At 41.9% G+C, this 20,102-nt stretch overlaps 1 protein-coding gene across 9 annotated transcripts in view; it reads right to left on the bottom strand.

Moving 5' to 3' along the window:
• Window positions 1–16,982, bottom strand: part of WDR17 (WD repeat domain 17) — a 63,112-nt gene extending 46,130 nt beyond the window's left edge. For 2 of the 9 annotated variants that reach the window (XM_082237173.1, XM_082237174.1), the window contains exons 1-4: window positions 10,029–10,225; window positions 4,563–4,691; window positions 1,923–2,106; window positions 723–953 (exon numbers count right to left, since the gene is read on the bottom strand). In XM_082237173.1, coding sequence (XP_082093299.1) covers window positions 723–953; window positions 1,923–2,106; window positions 4,563–4,691; window positions 10,029–10,094 — 610 coding nt within the window. In that variant the 5' untranslated portion in view covers window positions 10,095–10,225. Of the gene's footprint in view, window positions 1–722; window positions 954–1,922; window positions 2,107–4,562; window positions 4,692–7,806; window positions 8,054–10,028; window positions 10,238–16,766 lie in introns of those variants that run through there. The other 7 variants (XR_014223228.1, XR_014223229.1, XM_082237179.1 and 4 more) reach the window with 7 other exon arrangements.
• Window positions 16,983–20,102: the final 3,120 nt, after the last annotated feature.

Genomic DNA, 20,102 nt, shown 5'->3' with positions numbered 1-20,102 from the left:
AATAAATCACATGATGTGGTGCATGAACACCATTTGAATGGCAATACCTATCAAGTTGGGGGGGTCAGCCCCTTCAAATATTTTATTGGGGGGGGCAAAGACCCCTCAGCCCCTAGGGGTTAGCTCCTATGGTCAGAATTCTTAGTCATTCCCATCTATGTATGATAAATATATACTTTTTATTTTATTAGCCTGTTGTTAACAAATATTTACAGACCTTGTTTGCATGGTGAACCTAACTTTGGCATATTGGTACCCGGCAAACATGCTGGCTTATGAACTGATGCTCACACCTACTTCCCTCTTCCCTGGTCCTTTTAGCACAGGGATTGTGTATCATCTGAGCACAAAGCTGCAGTTTAAGCTCTCCCTTCCTTAACCATGATCTGTAGCCAAGACTAAAAGGACCTGGTAGCAGCAAAATGAGTGCGAGTTCCTCTCCACTTTGCATGGTCCCAGGAAGACACAGCTTGGCTTACTGCAATTTGCAAACAAGGCCACTGTATTCCAAGAATGTGCTTATTATGTAGTAATAAATTATGTTGCCTTGTTAATCTAAAATCAATCTTGTGCTGAGATTTCCACTCCCTTCCATTATTAATGCAATGGGGGGGGGTTGGAGAGAGAGTGAATCTGTGAAAAACAAGTGTCCAGTTTTCTCAAAAGAATGGTTTTCTTCACCATGCATCAAAACATGCATATGTTATAAAATAGACTCTTACCTGGCTGAAAAATAGAAAGACTTCCATCAGTGTGTCCAAATACTACTTTCCCTTTTTTCTTAGGATGCCATCTAAACAGGCAAATGTCTGACAAAAAACTGTGAGCATCTTTATGTACTGTTACACCACTGTCCGGTCCTGAAATTGTCCAAATATACAAGGGTCCTCTATGGGAGACAAAAGCAACTGCATCACCTGCATTCCAACACCAACTAAGAGATGCAGGAATTCCTGAAAAACAAAAACAAATCTAAGAATCTAAAAAATATTTGGTGCCACATCTCCAATAGTGTGATACAGAATTTAAACAAACAGGCAACTCAAATAACATTCATCTCTCAGTCTGAATATTCACTCTATGAACACATTTCAGCCTTGAGATTAAAAACACAAAGAGAATGTGTGCTGGTTCTAATGTATTTTTTTCCTCTTCAAAGGAAGAATTTCTCTGGAGAAACACATAAGGAAGTTATTACACTGGAATGGAAAGGTCACATGGTTTTTATTTTTCTTTTAAAGGAAGAGCTGCTATTTGGTTATGGATCCTTCCTGAACAAAACACAGGGAATTTCCATTCAAATGTAATCTGTTCCCTCCATAGGAAACATCCTGAAGCAGACTGCTGGCAAAGCATTAACGGCGGAATTGGCTAAGGGTCTATCCTTGAATATACATACACATAATCCAAATTAAAATACCTTAACTGCCGCCTTTTCTACTCTAATTCATAGTAATGGTCAAGCAGAGCCAACTGTTTTCACCGCAGCAATCTCCCTCTTTTCTATAGTAGGATAACAGAACAGAGGTTTGTAGTTTCAAGCTGTTGTCTGGGAAACTGAATGTATTTGGTTTTTGTGTCATGACCACTATCATGACCACGTTTAGGCTCCTGTGAACTGAAATGGTGTGCATGTCAAGAGGGGCAAGGTGATGTTCACCAATTCCTTCTCCCCTCCCCTGCACCACCTCCCATTCTATTCCAGATGCACCCCACCCCCAAACTTCATAGATTGCATGTGTAGGGAACTAAAGTGGAAAATAAGTAAAAAGCGCGCGCGCACACACACACACACACACACATTCTTCTGCTTGTGGGAGCCTTGGCTGTCTTCCACTGACAGAACAGCACTTCTGGATTCAGCCTTTGGTGGCTTCATTTTGCTATTAATAAATGTCATTAGACTCAAATTTCTCGCTTACCTTTTGTGCCATCAAGTTTTGCAGTAACTTTTTGTTCAGCCACATTCCAAATTATTACTAAATTATCTGCGCTTGCACTTGCAAACAGGTCGTGGTTATGGGGACACCAGGAAACGGCTGTGATGGTCTTCTTGTGTTCAGACATAATTGCCCACAGTTTGAACTCATTGTACCGATGATCGAGCTAAAAGGTTACACAGATTTAAAATTAAATGTAAATACAAAGTATGTGCATCTTGCTACTTTGAGAAACATTGAAAACTAATTACACATGCATTTTAAGTATGACAGAAGCTTAAGAGCCACTAGGTTGCATCCCACAAGCTTATTCAGGAGGATATAAGGAGGGGTTGGGAGAGAGAGAGACCTTTAACACCACAGGAGATGTAAAGGTGGCTAGTGGAGGGGGGGGAAATCACCACAAACCAGGCAGAGATATACCCAGGTTTGGGCAATATTCCCTTGCCCCAGCAGCGCCATTCCAGAAGAGTCTAAAAGGGCCCACAAACCCTCAAGACAGTTGTTTCAGGGGGCACAGGAGCTGCAAGGGAGAGTGGGGAATGGGAAACTTTCCTTTCATTGGCTTCCTTAAGTTGGCTTACCTTAAGTTCCAAGAGTTGTAGCCAACTAAGTTCTACTCAGAATACAGTGGTGCCCCACAAGACGAATGCCTCGCAAGACGAAAAACTCACTAGACGAAAGGGTTTTGCGTTTTTTGAGCTGCTTCGCAAGACGAATTTCCCTATGGGCTTGCTTCGCAAGGCGAAAAACGAAAACGTCTTGCAAGTTTGTTTCCTTTTTCTTAACACCATTAATACAGTTGCGACTTGACTTCGAGGAGCAACTCATAGAATGCGGTGTGGTAGCCTTTTTTGAAGTTTTTGAAGTCTTTGGTGATTTTTGAAGCTTTTCCAAAACTTCTTTTGCAGCCATTTGGTAAGTTAAACTTTTAAAACTTTTTGGGGGGGTTTTGGATTTTGGGTTGGGGTGTTTGGAATTCAAGGACTTGGTGTTGGGGAGGGGTTTGCAAGAATCGGGAAGCTTGTGTGTGTGTTTTTCTGCATTTTTATGATTTTCTGTGACCATTGGGCCACTCTGCTGTTTTTTTTAAAAAAAACTGGATTTGAATTTCTGTGTGGTGGGTGGCTGGGGGAACAGTTGGGGAGGGGGTTCTTCAGCAAGAAGCAAAGAGTGGAAGAGGAACCTTCTTCGAGTGGTCCCCCAGAGTCTTAGAAAATGTACTGTACACTTTGTTGATTTTTAAATGTTTTTCTGTCATGTTTAGAAACTTAATTTATTGTTCCTTCAGTTTTTGAAATGCTCTTTACAGTATGTGTGACTTTAAAGAGCACTTAATAAACTCTTGTTGTACCAAATTTGGCTTTGTTTGGACTTTTTTTGACCATAGGAACGCATTAATTGAATTTCAATGCATTCCTATGGGATTTCGTGCTTCGCAAGACGAAAAATTCGCTAGACGAAAAAACTCGCGGAACGAATTAATTTCATCCTGCGAGGCACCACTGTAGATCCACTGAAATTAATGGACATAAGTTAGTTACATCCGTTAACAGCAATGGGTATGAGGAGCAAGACTAGCACTAGATACACCCCCAGGTTTCTGCCTTTAAACAGCACGCACACATGAGGATATATTATAAAACTACCAGTATGTCTACAGAAATATTAGGTTCCTGAAGAAATGTTTCCAAAAAAAGAATGAAGCTCTTAAAGCTATGAGCCTGGATTAAGAAGGGGGCACATGTACACACATCTGGTGGGCATATGCAATGTTTTGCAGTTTTGACAGCAAGAGAAGGCAACAGCTTGAAGGGAAATCCAAGATGGGAACCTGATGCATAGAGGTCACAGTTTTCCCTAAACAGCTCTTGTGCCTACCTTTTTTAAAAAAAAAACCAAAAACGTGAGAGTTTAAAGAACAATTTGGGAGTCCTAAGGCAGGCTGGGGAAATTAATGAAATTCAAGAGGACGAAATGGGATTGGGAATCATGCCTGGAGCGGTTGTGGATGCACATCTGATTAGAGATGTGTACCTAGCACTCGGTTCCCCCGCACATAGCACTGAGCTGAGGGGGCACAAAATTTAGAAGATCCATAACTGAAACCATCCATTTGGCGATGCCAAATTTTGAAATTGTACAGGGCACCATATTAAAAAAGATTACCGAAATCCACCCCTGTGTGTACCGTAATTGCAATGTTCACATAGGCTCTCAGTGAAACTTGTCAGATTTATTTGTTGAAGCAGACATAAATGGACATCTGTATCTGGGGCTGCTGTTTTACATGCAACCCCTTTGCTACATCGAGACACATGACTTTTTGGCCTAAGTTACAGCTTTTGAAATATATAACAATTCTGACAGAGAGCAGTATGCAGTATCTGTACCGCAGACTCCCAAGTCACTCCAGCTTGGTTACTCTGGTCCTGAACTAATGAACCGCTAACAGAATAAAAAATTAAAATTTCCCTAAAAAGGAACTTTATATGTAGTTAGATTTTGTTTAAAAATAAATAAATACAGATCTGTTTAATCCTGCGGCAACACTTGCTAAGAAACATTACTGTGTAGCAGGAAAGAAAAATATTCACAGAGAAATCTAAAAATCCATCTCACCTGATATATATAAATAGCAAGAGTTGCACAATAGGCAAATCTATCTCCGCTCGCAGCACAGACGTCTTTATTCCAGGGCTGACACCCAGCAGCTAATAAGCCCACTTGCTTAACCTGTGCCATTTTTGCCTGGAAAACAGAGAAACAGAATAATTTAAGTGATGTTTTATTCGGCACTTTGATGTAGAACAGTCTGAAGAACTAGGAAAAACATAGCTGTAAAGCAAGAAGACAGAATCTTGAATAAAACCACGCAAATATCCTTGTGATTAAATAAGCTCAGATTCTTTAATTGGTCTTTGGGACAGGTGAATGGAGACTGTGCATAGGTGCAATCTGCAAAGGCCAGCTCTCATACAAACTTCACTCATTAATTCCAATACATATTACAGTTCTGTTGAAACTTGCACATTTGGTCTAATTTTCTGATTACATCATTAAAATTAAGACTGTGATAACTACGTATATATTTGTACCCAGCTCTTTCCCCACCTCACACCTAGAGCTTTTTTTCCAGGAGGAACTCACAGGAACTCGTTTCCAGCACCTCTCAGGTAGACACCACTGCCATTATAAGAGAGCAAGGGAAGCGTTCGTGGTGAGTTCTGGTACCTCTTTTTCTAGAAAAATAGCACTGCTCACTGCTAACTGATGGTCTAGGTTCTTAAGATACTAAATGCTGAAAACAAGCTGCTGAGTCTGGGCTGCTTCAAATGAAGTAGTGGGAGGGAGATGGAGAGAGAGAGAGATGGTTTTCCTTCTGTACTGACATTTTCCATCTGCCTGAACTAAATGTACATGGGGTAAGAGTCTACTGAAGTGTGTTTATTCAATTTGGACAAATAGAAATTGTTTAGAAAACTGGATTTAAATGCATGAAATAACTCCTCTGCCCTGGCCACCTGAGGAAGAAAAGATTGACTAGGGGAAATAATTTTTTTTTTAATGAAAAGCCTGAAGGAAATCCCAAGATGATATGAATAAATTATGCTGAAAGTGCAGGATGGATGAGTATACAGCAGCAGCCGCTCACTTGCCTGTTACCCAGCAGGGATGCCAAGATGGAGAGGCACTGCACCCTCGCTTTGGGCAGATCAATAATCACTGAGCCAGTGAAGCGGCTTCTTTCTTGATAATGGAACATTTCAGGCTGTCAGAACCTGGCTAGTCAAGTTTCATCACTCCAAAATGCCACTTTGCAGGAAGGCGCATCTAGGACTTGCGCAGGTGTTATTCTTTGGTATTATTATTAAATTTATTACCCGTCTTTTACCAGCAGGCGGGTAACAACTATTTAAAATGCAGTATTAAAAACAAATTACAGTAACAGGAATAGGGTGGATTCTAAAAAACACACGTGTTGGGAATCTGAGGCCAGTGAGGTCCCCCTCACTATGGAGAACTGCAAAAAACTTGGACTGCACTGCATTTATTTGATCATAGTATCTATCTGATCTTTCTTTAGAAAAATGAGAGTTTTGGTTAGCTCAGTTGGTTAGAGCATGATGCTGACAAAACAGGTGGACAGGAAAACGACACATTCACACAAGGAAGCGCATTCATTAATAATTTTATCCCTATATACACAGTCCAGTAAATGCCCAACTATGCATCTAAGCCCAGTTTCCACCTATAGATAGGGTGGTCCTACTTTACAGAGGACAGTCCTCTATTTGAAGGACCTCCCCATTCGGATCCAGTTTAAAGATAAACCCTTGAAACTGCCCATGATTCAGGGGTCAGCAAACTTTTTCAGCAGGGGGCCGGTCCACTGTCCCTGAGACCTTGTGGGGGGCCAGACTATATTTATTGTTGGGGGGGATGAACAAATTCCTATTCCCCACAAATAACCCAGAGATGCATTTTAAATAAAAGCACACCTTCTACTCATGTAAAAACACCAGGCAGGCCCCAAAAATAACCCAGAGATGCATTTTAAATAAAAGGACACATTCTACTCATATAAAAACACGCTGATTCCCGGACCGCCTGCAGGCCGGATTTAGAAGGTGATTGGGCTGGATCCGGACCCCGGGCCTTAGTTTGCCTACCCATGAGTTAGCACATGCACAGCAGACTCAGCAGGTAAAGGTCATAGTTTTCTGCCACAATGAAGAGATGTATCTTATTTCTATTTAAATAAGAGTAATTATTTCTGAATTTGCATTTAGCATACACAAATTTTATGTAAATCCCTATCTTCTTTCAGCCGCTTTATTAGAATCCCTATCTATAGGATGAAAACTCATTACTAACATCCTACATGCAAACTGCTCTTCCTTAGAAAACCTAATGGGATCCTCTACCATTCCACTTTGTTGTCACTACCAGCCTTATTCAGCTGATTTCAGACATACCCACATTGCTTCAAAGAGGACCAAGCAATTGCAGTTTTCCTCAAGTTGTCTATTCACCATTATGATGTAGTTTCTGATCCTCAGAAGCCAGAAGGCTCTGCATGGAAAACTCACATATTCCAAAAATTCTTGCAATGTAGATTTTACTTTTTTTAAATTTCTACCTCAGTAATACAGTGGTACCTTGGGTTACATACGCTTCAGGTTACATACACTTCAGGTTACAGACTCCACTAACCCAGAAATAGTACCTCGGGTTAAGAATTTTGCTTCAGGATGAGAACAGAAATCGTGCTCCAGCAGCAGCAGGAGGCCCTATTAGTTAAAGTGGTGCTTCAGGTTAAGAACAGTTTCAGGTTAAGAACAGACCTCCGGAACGAATTAAGTACTTAACCCGAGGTACCACTGTATTCTAAAATCAATTGTGCAAAGACTTGAACCACTAGTCAACATTAGGCATCCAAACCAGAACTAGCTGACTTCCTCAGTAATTTAAATCAGTCACAGAGAAGCACATTCACCACAAACTGAAAGCAACTCTAAGAAAAAGAAAAGTTAAACCTCTTCAAGAGTAGGAATATATAAGTCTCAGCTATTTAAGACACAGGTGACACAAAAGCATTTTGCTACACTCACATTTTACATCATAAACAAAATATTAGTAAAAAATGATGTCTGTGGTTACCAAAGCTACAACAAAGGGGAAGGGAGAGAGACCTTTCTCCCAGCCAGCCACAACAAGAGCAATATTTTAAGCCCTTCCTCATTTCTAAATATAGAAAAGTGATAAAATTGAAGGACTATTTGTTCTAGATCTCTTTGAACATAAGTATGTTTTTAATAAAATGGTCTGGCTTGAGAAAGCTGGATGACTCGGTTACCCCTACCTTAACAGAGATGTCATTTTCTGCAAGCCATTTAAGGATTTCCATGTCCGTTCCAAAGCCTGCAGATTCCAAATATGCAGCCTCTTTCTGTCTATAATGTGAAACCGCTTTACTCGACGGCTGAGGAAATTAAATCCTGATGCTGTTAACGAAAGAATACTGCTACTAAAAGATGCTGGAGAGCAGTCCAAGCATGGTGGAGCACTACACACACGACACAGCAATGTCAGTAGCCTGGCAACTACAGCTCTCAAAGAGGTACCATGTTAATATGCAAGTGTGCATTTTCCCGAAGTCTTCCTGTTCTAGCTCTTGTGTTCTCAGTATTGGCTCTAACTTTGTAATAATACCTTATCATTGTGTATAAGTAAGAGAGCCAGTGTGGTGTAGGACCTGGGGGACCAGTGTTCGAATCCCCACTCAGCATTAAGCTCAAGGGGTACCCTTGGGCAAGCCACTGCTTCTCAGCCTAACCTACTACACAGGGTTGTTGTGGAGATCAGTTGAAGAGTGGGAGCAGAGGCGGTTTTAGGGGAGCACGACCAGTTTGGTCACACTGGGCATGGAGCCTCAGGGGTTCCACAGCTATGATCTAGAATGGAAGGCGAGAGGCAGGGGGGTACCAAATTTGGGCATTCCACAAGGCACTGCTGAAATTTGAGATTCCAAGGACTGCCACTGGTGGGACAACCATGTACGCCACCTTGAACTCCTTGGAGAAAAAAAGGGGATATAAATAAATTAATTAATCAACTTATTGCCAGTCACATCCAATGCATGCTGTCTTTCTGTTTCCAACAATTCGTGTGTGCACAAATGGGAAAACACTGAAATGTCGTATATAATGCCATTTATCAATTTCTGCAGGGCATTCATTTTAGCCAAGCAATGTTATTATCTGCTGTGTGTAGGGGGGAGCCATCTTCAAGGAGGCACCCACCCAGCTCTCACACACAAGGTAAAATAGCTCTTCTAAAATATCATCTGCAGTTTTCATAAATACTTATTTCTTTAATCAGGTGACAACCCTTAATACAACCACGCACATAAGAAGTTACAAGAAAAGAGACTCCATCCCTCTGTCATGTCCCTGTCACTCCTATGTGAGTAATGCATAGTGCATATACATGCAGCTGCAGCATGCATGTATATGTGTACATACATACTATTCACAAAAGATCCATCTGTCTGACATCACAAATTATGGCATGCCTATTTGTATGTTTGTATTGTCAGTGCATCTTCCTTTGTTTTGTTCTCTTGTGCTAAACTGCATTCATTCAGCTTCTCAGGTTTGAAGCCACATGATGCTACAACCTTGCAGAATGTAATCAGATCTGGGTCTCAGAAGTATCTGAATGGAAGATGGCGTGGAAACCGTATGTACACAGCCTTGAGCTCTACCCAGAAAAAGCAGGACATGAAAGATATTTAATAAATTAATAAATTATGTTCATATTATTTCTTTTAGACATAGTTATAGCTTGCTGTGATTTTTAAAAAATACAATATTGAACTGATCTTTTTATCCTGCTGTACCATTTTAAAAACTGCACTGCTGAAAGATGTTGATCATAACAACAAAGAGGATCTATGCAGCTGCATTTGTGCACTGTGATGTATTTCATGCAACTTACAACCAGTGCACCAAAATTCAGACTTTTCCACTCCCTCTACTCTCTCTTAAACCCACAGAAATTTATAATTTCCTGAAGCAGTTGTTCGATATCTTTAAATTTCCCCCCCAAAACATCATACAAAGATCACCATAGCAACCCTGTTTCTTACTGCAAAATACTGTTAATGCCTACACCAGTCTTCAAAAAACACTGAGTAAAATTCAATGCTGCATTTAGTAAAACTGGCTTAATATCTATTAATCGCTTCTTAATTATTTCCCACCTTCATAGCTATTGCATCAATTTCGACCAATTCAGTAAAATAAACATTTTGTAGTATATTGTATTTTAAGCACGGAACCCCAGACAGATTCCACTGTTTGCAAACTGACAGGTTACCTTTAGCTCCAAACATCAAATTGTTATTATAAAACAATGTATTACATGATTAATTTTAATTTCACCTATCAAATAAAGATTTCTGATTCAACCACTGCACTGCAGTGTGAAGTATAAATGCTATAAACAACAGGCAATACGCTGCAGAAAGATTCAGTGAGATTAAATACAAAGCAGTTATTTCTAGAAAAGAAAGGATCTTACTCTTTGCTGTCCATCATACCAATCGCCTTCATCAAACCAATACGAAATACAACTCATCCAAGCCATTGTATATTTGAAATGTAGGATAGGGTAACTAAGCCCTTGAATAATGCTAAGGCAATATGGATTCTGTGTGGAAATTTTTGAGACTACACAGAGATGAGCCCAATGCTTTGTGAAATCAACTCATCTATAAAAGCAAGTATGACTATGACTATTTCATAGAAAACATTTTTAAAAGATTCAAGCACAAATAAGATCCATATATGGTATGAGATCCAAACAAGGAAAGGAGAACAATTTAGGATTGGGGGGGGGGGGCGACACAAAACCATTACTATATTATTATATTGAAGTTTATTAATGTTTCGGGCTACAGAAAACAACATAGGCTGTCTCTCTTAGTTCAATGGGATTCACTCCCGTCCCAAGTTAGTTTGCATAAAACTGCAGCCTAAGCACTAATGCAGTGATGGTGTGTTGGGAATTAAATCTCAATGAAAACTGTGCAGTCAGGGCAATCTTAAGTATATCCAGTGCCATGGTGCAAAGATCCCTCTGTCCCCCGCCCCCATTTCCCAGATTTGCCAAGTTTTTTATGGCGCTGCCAGCAGCTTTGGAGGAGGCAGGCAGCGGCTGGAGGGCGGCTCCTCTGGCGGGGAAGAGGCGGAGGCTCCGGGCGCGGCACTGCTACAGCGAGGTGGGCGAGGGTGGCGAGTTGATGCCGAGGCGCCACGCCCAGCCTCCGCCTATTCCCTGGCACCTGTGCCACAGTGGCCACGGAAGGTAGAGGCTCCGGGCGGGGTGCTGCTTTGGAGCAGCATGGCAGAGGCGGGCGAGGGCAGCGAGCTGATGCCAGGAGGCAATGTGTCCAGCCTCTGCCTCTTCCCTGGTGCCCTCCAGAACTTGGCACCCTTGCCTCTATGGGCAAGACGCCCCTGTGTGCAATCAATCCAGTGGCCCATACAGTCATACCTCGGGTTACAGATGCTTCAGGTTGCGATTTTTTGGGTTACGGACCGCCGAAACCCGTAAGAACCGGAACGGGTTACTTCTGGGTTTCAGCGGTCGCGCATGTGCAGAAGCTCTAAACCGCGCTTTGCGCATGTGAAGAAGCACTGAATCACAACCCGTGCATGTGCAGACGCGCCGTTGAGGGTTGCGAACGTGTATCCCGCACGGATCACGTTCACAACCCAAGCGTCCACTGTATTTATTTATAGAAGTATTTCCATATTACCATATCATAAAATATCAAGCTGGTGTACACTGCTAAAACACAGAATATCATTTTTAAAAATGAAATGAAATTTAAAACGCATGTAATCATTAAGGTGACTGGTGAGAGACACCCCCGCGCACACACAAAACAGCTGCAAAGGTTTGTGGGCAAAAAGAATATCTTGAAGAGGTGCCTGAAAGTTAAAAGCAAGGATGCCTGCCAAATCTTTGCTGGAATAGTGTTCCAGAGCATGGGATAGGTGACGCTAAATGTCCAACTTCCAGTTGAGGCCAGTCAGACCTCTCTAACATCGGGGCCTGTGATTGAGCTAAGATCTAATGGATGTCCAACGTTGCATTTCTTTTTTTGTATTCTAGAACGGTGACATGCAAGCAACCATAAGTTGTTTGAAATTTGCATCATTGTGATGCTTTCAACCGCATATTTCTTGAAAGTATGTGGCATTTTTAATTTTTTTTAAAGAGCAGACAGGTGTGAGAAGGAAGCTTAATCTTCCCCTTCAAATGTCCACTCAAGTAAAAGTGGGGGAGGGGGGGAGAGAAGAGACTAATTCTAAGACTGGAAGCAGAACTGTGTGTCATCAGCATATTGCTGACAACGTACTCCAAAGCTCCAGATGACCCCACTCGGCGGTTTCATGTAGATGTAGATGTTAAACAGCACAGGGGATAAAACTGAACCCTGAGGAACCCCACATTGAAGACTCCACAGGCCCAAAGGGCAGTCCCCAAGCATCACCCTCTGTAAGAGTCTAGCCACAGCAATGCCACCCACCCCAAACTCGGACAGGTGCTCCAGGAGGACATCATGGCTGATGGTACTGAAAGCTCCTGTGAGTTGAAGGAGAATTATAAGGGTCACATTTCCCCTGTCTCTCTCCTGACACAAGTCATTATACAGGGCAACCAAAGCAGTCTCTATGCCAAAACTGGGTCTAAACCCAGATTGAAATGGATCTAGAAAATCAGTTTCCTCCAAGAGTGCCTGGATATAGTCTACGGAAACTTGCCCAAGAAGGTAAGATTGGCAACTTACTTATGCCGCAATCCTATACCCCTGATTTCGATGGGGCTCACTTTTAAATAGACATGCATAGTATTGCACGGTAAAAGAGCAACTCCACCCTCACCCCAAATTCAATCACAGTCAACCTTATAAGGTGCATACATGATAACGTACAAAGGTAAATGACCCCTGGACAGTTAAACCCAGTCAAAGGTAACTATGCGGTGTGGCACTCATCTCACTTCAGGTTGAGGGAGCTGGCATTTGTTCACAGACAATTTTCTGGGTAATGTGGCCAGCATGACTAAACCGCTTCTAGAGCAATGGAACACCGTGACATAAGCCAGAGCGCACAGAAACGCTGTATACCTTCCTGCCACAGTGGTACCTATTTATCTACTTGCACTGGTATGCTTTCAAACTGCTAGGTTGGAAAAAGCTGGGACAGAGCAACGGGAGCTCAACATGCCACATGGATTTGAACTGCTGACCTTCCAATCAGCAAGTCCAAGAGGTTCAGTGATTTAGACCACAGCACCACATACATGATTTGGCTCATCTGAAGTGGTATATCAAGGTGAATTTCTATTAATGCTTTCAATATTTATTGATCTACCACAGGCTTTCTGCTTAATATACAAGTACTTCTCAATTGCTTCTCCCTTCCAACAAGAAAGTCTTGGTCATTTTCTCCAACATATGAAATTAGAGCTTGCCGTTTATTTAAAACAAAACGTAGCCGAACAATATTAAACTTATAACAAAGATAAATGGGGATATTTTTGATTTGATCTAAATTTAGACCAGCTTTTGAAAGTAATCCCAGGAGCCTTCAAAGGAGATATAAACACAAATCCCATCCAATGCATTGCTACTTAATTCTGTGATTAGTGTCACCATGGTGACCGAGCCAGTCCAGACCCCAGGAACCCTTGCTTAAAAGTCTATGGTTCTACATGGCACTAACCACATAGCCTCCAATTAATACCAAAAGGCAGTAAGAACACAATGCACTCTGCAGAATCAAACCCTGCATCCAGGACTGCATATAAAGTGAAGACATTGTAACATTATTACAGTATACACAAGTTTTAAACATTCAAACAAGTTTCTTTTTAGATTTCTAAAGTCCAGGTTTCAGAAGACGCATGCATAAACTTCCCCTAGTCCAAAATCCATTCCCGGGGGGCTAATCCGGCCCTCTGTTCGATTTAATCTGGCTCCCGTGGCAGTATATGACCCGGGGTAAAATAATAATAATAATAAACCCTCAGCAACCTGGGGTAAAATTGTAAAAAAAGTTCAACAATTTCAATCCTACAAAAAGCTCAGCAACCTTGGCTGGCCCTCACACATATTCACTTCATCAAACCTGGCCCTCTTTGAAAAGGGTTTGGGCACCCTTGCGACCATATACCATACTTATGGAAAAGTTTTGCTTAATCTGCTTAACAAGTTAAGTGTTATGTGGCAGCAGTCCACTGGGACTAGGGTGCAAGAACTCACAAGTATATAAACGATGATGTCCCGGGGGAGAGAGCGGAAAGGGTGTTAAGGAGCACCCTGGAGCTTAACAGAGTAAGCAGAACTTCAGAATCTGAAGGTGAAGCTGCTGCCACAGAAATCCTTTTAGCACCTTATACAAGGAGTTAAAAGAAGTCTAGGCCCATAGGAAGCTAACTGAAACTTTATTTCAGTAATACCTTTACGGTACTGACCAAAATGTCACAAAATTATAGAAAGCTTTTGTACTCTCCAAATCTCTTAATAAAGCAAGATAAATAAATAATAAAGCAGGGGGAGGGGGGAAAACCCTCCCCATAAATTGAAAAATTAGGCTACTAGAGCCATGAAATCCAACATGAGGCACAACTGTCCTAGTTGGAGCTGATGGGAGTTGTAGTTCAAACCATCAGGAAAGCACTAGATTGGAGGAGGATAGTTTATAAACAATAGCTGAAAGAAAGGAGAGTTTTGTGAAAACGTTTTCAACGAAGCTGTGATGTTTCCAGGATAGGAATACATAAATATAACCGTTCCTGTTTAGGCTCTCTACAGGCATTCAATCTGGTCATTGTCTTTATTGCTATAACTAAAATACCATACTACCAATAACATCAAGAACCAACCCATGGACACCCCAAGTATCCCACTGGAAAGCATTATTACTTCCTATAAAAATTCTGTTCTGTTGTTGCTTCTCTCTCATGCTTATTTAGTAAAACTGAGAAACAAACAGTTGAAGGGGAAATTAATATAACTGGAATCCAAACACAGCAGGAAGAATCACTGGATAATTTGCTGAGTAACAAAAAAGGCTTCTTAACCCTTATGGTCAATCTTATAAAATGGTTGGCTAGTGGGTTCCAATGGAATATTCCTCTGGTGTGCTGGGGGTTTTTTGGTCTGCAATAAGTTTTTTCTTTTCTTTTCTTTTTAAGGAAGGGACCACTGGATCATGTTTCCTCAGCTACAGTCCAATGTAGCACTATTTTTCCTGGACTGAATTATTCAGTTCTGCTGCACATACACAGTACAGTACATCAATTCTAACTCTGTGGATTACCACATAGTGTGCTGCATGAAAGTTTAGCATGTGGACTGTTAGTCACCTGTACTTCTGAGGCAGTTTTTAAACAGATTATAAGCAGTGTCGGAATGCAGTTCACCATGAGGCTACAAATAAACTCTCTTCCTAATTAGCACTTCTACAAGTTATTTTTTAATGGTCCTTTGCAAAGGCACTTGATGCACAATGTACATAGCTTGAATGGGGAACTCACTAGGGATCCACAATCACCCCTTTTGGGTAAGATGTACTTTTTTCATAGACCTTAGCTATGAGTCCTTCTTCAAGAAGCTGGCTGAGCAGCATGCTCGTTGGCTGGCTCTTGTGATTATTATTAAAACACACACACAACACAACAAGAACTTTCAAGTTGGAAAATAATAATAAACTTGCTTTTTAGAAAAGGCACCAAATCTACATTTAAGTAGAGGAACATGTCATATGCCTAAAACCCTTTTTTTTTTAAGCTAAAAGCTGCCCAAATTATTTGAGTGGGGTGGAGTGGAGGAGATGAAGAGAGAAGAAACCAGTGTTCAGTTTGATAGAGGAGGAAAGGTAAGAATGAGAAGAGTCAACCGGGCCTGTTGTGGGGGAGCTGGAGCTCCTGTGGATGTGTACACAAGTAATCATTACTCACACTGCACACACTTCTTCCACTTTCCAATTTATTTTTCTGATCTCATTGTAAGCCACGTTTAAACATTTTGCATTTTAATTCTCCATAAAATCAAATGGACACTCTGGGCAGATATCACTGTTAGACAAATGGATTATTCAAAGGGAATAATAATGCCAACCCCCAGTGCCATCATTAAGCAAGCAAGGTATTTTCAGCTTTTCAAAAGCACAGAAATTCGATGTCGCCATGTTTTTGTCTTTAAAACAACCCAGTTCCATAGAGAGATCACTTCACACTGCCTTCACATTTCATCATGCAACTGAATGGGGGCGGGGATAGTTGTTGGCTCTTCAATACAGTACTTGGCTTACAACATAGTATTCTTTAAGTTTGCTTGAATGTTCTGTGATCTATTTGAGTGCTTGCCTTACTCTATTGTTGCTATTTATTGTTCAGCATCTCTCTCATTTCAACCACTGAATGTTGTAGATGCGACATCTTAAAGACTAATAGATTTATTGCAGTATGTAGTCTCCTGGATGGGAGCCTACATCTGATGGCTCTAGTCCAAGGAAGCCCATGCCACAGTCAACCTAAGACAATCTGTTTTTCCTACCACAACCTAACACAGCTGCACCTCTGAATGTTCTAGACGCGTACAAAGTAGGGAAAGCATTGCAGCACAATGCCTGCCTTTTTATACCAAAAACTGTATACACTTTTCCTTCAAATCTACATGCAACAAGTTGTTGTTTTTTTAAGTGACGGCACGCTGTCAGAAACCCTGCCTGCACACACACACAGAACAAAAATCAAAACGCTTCTATTATTACTGCCTGAAAAAAATGCTTGTTTAAAATAGCCACTTCCCACGTGCGCCCGGATCACAAAACATGGAACTGTAAAGTATTCTAATCCCGCCCCCCTTTAAAAAGAAAAAGTTAAACACACCCTCTCCTTTCGGATGGGGTGGGAAGCAAGCATCTTAATCCGAAACGCTTGCCAGAAAACGTACTTATTTCTCCATAACCTAAAAAACGAAAGGAGGCACAAGAGCTACAGATGAATATCATGAACAGCAGAGAAGAGCGTGAAGGGTTGGAATCGGGACCACAAGCCAAGTACGAATTGCGAGATAAATAGAGCCCAAAGGGAAAGGCGGCCAGGCCAGCAGAGCACAGGCAGGACTCCCGCAACGTGGCTGCAAGGGCTCCCAGGCTGCACGACAACAGCCGAGCCACGCCTCAGCTTCCTTCCCCACCTAGGAAAGGTCAGCGAGCCCCTTTCCCGCCCGCTTCCCACCTGGGGAACAGACAACCTGCTTGCATCAAGGGCTACAGGTTGGTCTCCTCGCCACGCCAACCCGCTCTCGGCTCCGCTCGCTTGCCCGTCCTCCTCCTCCTGCTGCTACTGCCTACCTGCCCGTGGCAAGGCGCTCCTGGACTTGCCCGCGCACGCACGACAACGCGCGCGCACTCCGCGCGCACTGACAGCTCCGAGAGAGGCGCAGCGCGGCGAGGACGCGGAGGAAAAGAAGCCGCCGCCGCCGCCGCCGCCGGGAGGCCAACCTCGTTGCCTTGGCAACTGGCTAGGCCCGCCTCCTTCGCTTCGCGCGGATTGCTGGCTGCTCGATGGAGGGGCGTGGCGTTCTTGTGATGGACGTCGCGGCAGCGGTAGGGGGGCGGGTTGCCAAGGCAACGGGCCGGGTGAGAGGGGAATGGCTCAGCCCACAAACAGTATCACGGGCGGCCTGGCCTTGGAAGGTGGATTTTGCCTTTTGTCTACGCTCACTTTTTCATCTGGTTCCTTCATTATACACCTTTAGGAGCCAGATGAAAACATTCAACCAGGCCTTTGGTTGATTAACATCTTATACCCCTTTTTAAATGTGTTTTTATTTTGGGGGGAGGTGTTTATTTGTTCTGTGGTTTTTGTTATTGTTTTATTACATGATTTTGTGTTTTATATATTGTGTTTTTATACCATGAGCCACCCTGATACCTTCGGATGAATGCAAGGACTGTATACCAGTGTAATAAAATGATAATAATTCTACTTGTTTTTCTTCGCCTCTTGATGACTCAGTGCTGTGTGAATTCATTCCATTGGAAACACTGTGCTCAGAAGTGAGATGAAATGTTCTGTTTGTGGCATTGGATCTGCGATGAGTTATTCCTCTTGGGTCTGTGAGCTCTGCAGAACTGCAAAGAGGAAGAAGGCTCCTCTTGAATCCCTACTGGCACATCAGGGACAGAATCCGCTTCACACAATCAGACAGTGAAAATATACATGTCAGTGTAGTGAACTTGCATCTCCCATATGGCATAATGCAAGGCCTGTGTTTTCAAGTTCAAAGAATGGGGAGGGGTGTGTTTCACAGAAGTTTGCCCCCATATATGCAGTGAGTACAAATTTCTGCTGAACTACACAGTTCCCATTCCCACTGATTCAAACCTGTTTGAACTTATGGCACAATATGATTAGGAAAGATAATATGAATCGATGTGAGCAAAATGTTATCAAAGCAACATACCAAATTATGATTTTAAATCTATGATTTGAGTGACCTCTGGTGGGAGTTAATAATGCAGTAGACACTCATCAGATGCTTACAAAAGGATTTACCGTTCTTCCAGATCATAGTTTGATTGGGGAGGGAGATATTGATTTAATTTAGGGTTGCTATATGTCTGGAATTTCCCAGACATATACGAAATACTGCAGTTGACAGCAGTGTCTGTGGAAATTGGCAAAAATGTCTGGGAAAATCCGGACGTATGTTGGCAGTGCCGTTGTTGCCTATTTCCCATAAAAATAGCTCAGAAATGCAATTTTTCCTTGTAATTTTGTCAAAAAAGCTCAACAGCTTTGACCAAAACTAAAAGAAACTCAACAACTTTGCCAAAAATGCTACACATGCATGGCCCACCCTCCCTTGTTGGGAGCATTTTCACCAGATTCAAGCCCACTTCTTTCCCCCATTCTTCCAAGTGAAACCACCTTATGGTGCCTCAATCTCCATTCTTGTTTCAGGCTTCCTCCCTCCTCTTTCTTTTCTATGAGATTGCCTTTCTAGCCTGTGAGCTAATGCAGCCATGTAGTGCCACTGCTACATCTCTCCCTCCCTCAGGAAAGAAACCTTGTGTAAACAAGCTCATCCCATGATCAGTGGCTCTGCAGAACTGTTTCCCTTTTTAGTGCTTTCCCTTCACTCTTACTTTTCCTCCTCTCTCGTTCCTCCAGATGCGGTCGCCAAGCGGTCATCACTGCATATGGTATGGTGGCTGCTGTTGTTCAAGACCACACACAGCTTGACTAGGAATTCCATCCCCGCTGCCTGACTGGTCTGGTCTGGACTGCAGCCAAGTAGGCAGCAGGACATAGCCCATCCAGCCCACTGATGCCTCTTGCAGAGTTGTCAGAGGGTTGATCTGCACTACATAGCACCTAGGATTTATTTATTTATTGTGGAGGTCATGTGATCAGATGACAGCTTTCTGGACCGTACATCTTCAGACTGCAGGTGAAAGCCTATTTCTGAATGCTTTAACAAAAATGTTAAATCTGCTTGCAAGTCAAAAAGGGAAAAAAGCCCGTCAAGGAATAACATTTTCGCCTGGCCTTCTCCCCTGCTGTGTGCTGGTTTGCAGGGAATTTTCAATATAATAATAATAATAATAATAATTATAATTATAATTATAATTATAATTATAATTATAATAATAATACATTTTATTTATATCCTGCCCTCCCCAGCCGAAGCCAGGCTCAGGGCGGCTAACAACAATAAAATAGTACAACATTCTAAAATCATTTCACTGTAAAATTAATTCAAATCAAAATGATGGCAACCATTAGGCTAAAGTTCTGTGAAGATATACACTGTGTGCCTTGGATTTCATGAGGGAAGGAAGATGAGGTATAAAAATGAGGTGAGGGGAGAGGCTTCATCAGGCAAGGCCTTCCTCCACCTGCCTTGCTCCACCCTCTAGTCTCTGCTTCTCAATTTGTATTGTATTATTTGATGTATTTTGGCTTGCCGTTTTTATTATTATTGTAGTTTAGAAATTATTTATTGTAACTGTTAAGAGTGAATCTCTGTTTAACTTTTATATGCTGATGTTATTATTTTATGCTATTCTAATGATTGTTGAATGTTTCTATTTTGATGTAGGTTGCTTATTTTAAAGGTATGTTTTATTGTTACAAGATGTACATTTTTTGTTTCTTCAGTTTGTAAACCGCCTTGAGTATTGTAAAATAGAAAGAGGCTATACAAATGGGAGGGGGGGATGATGATAAATATAAGAAAATAAACAATGATCAGAAGCAAGTCCCACAAAATTCAATGAGGAAAAGTATATTACACCCCAACCTCTGAGTGGTGGGAGATTCCAGGGGTCCCAGTCAGGTGCATTTACTAGGGTCTGTGCTTCCTTTTGCACAATGAGGAATAGCGGAGACTGTGGTGTCTTTATGAAATATGTTTCATTTACACATATATACAACCTGAGGCTAGGTGGAGAGAGTTCAGAGCATTCATATCCTAAAAGCGTCCTCTTCCTTTTATTGTTAAAGCCTCAGATTCCAAGAGATTCCGCAAACATTGTATTTGACCTCTGTGCGAAATAAAACAGA

Source organism: Podarcis vaucheri (genome assembly GCF_965113315.1).
Source record: "Podarcis vaucheri genome assembly, chromosome: 9".
NCBI lineage: Eukaryota > Metazoa > Chordata > Lepidosauria > Squamata > Lacertidae > Podarcis > Podarcis vaucheri.
The sequence above is the reverse complement of the archived record's forward strand: the minus strand, read 5'-3'. Positions and strand labels throughout refer to the sequence as shown.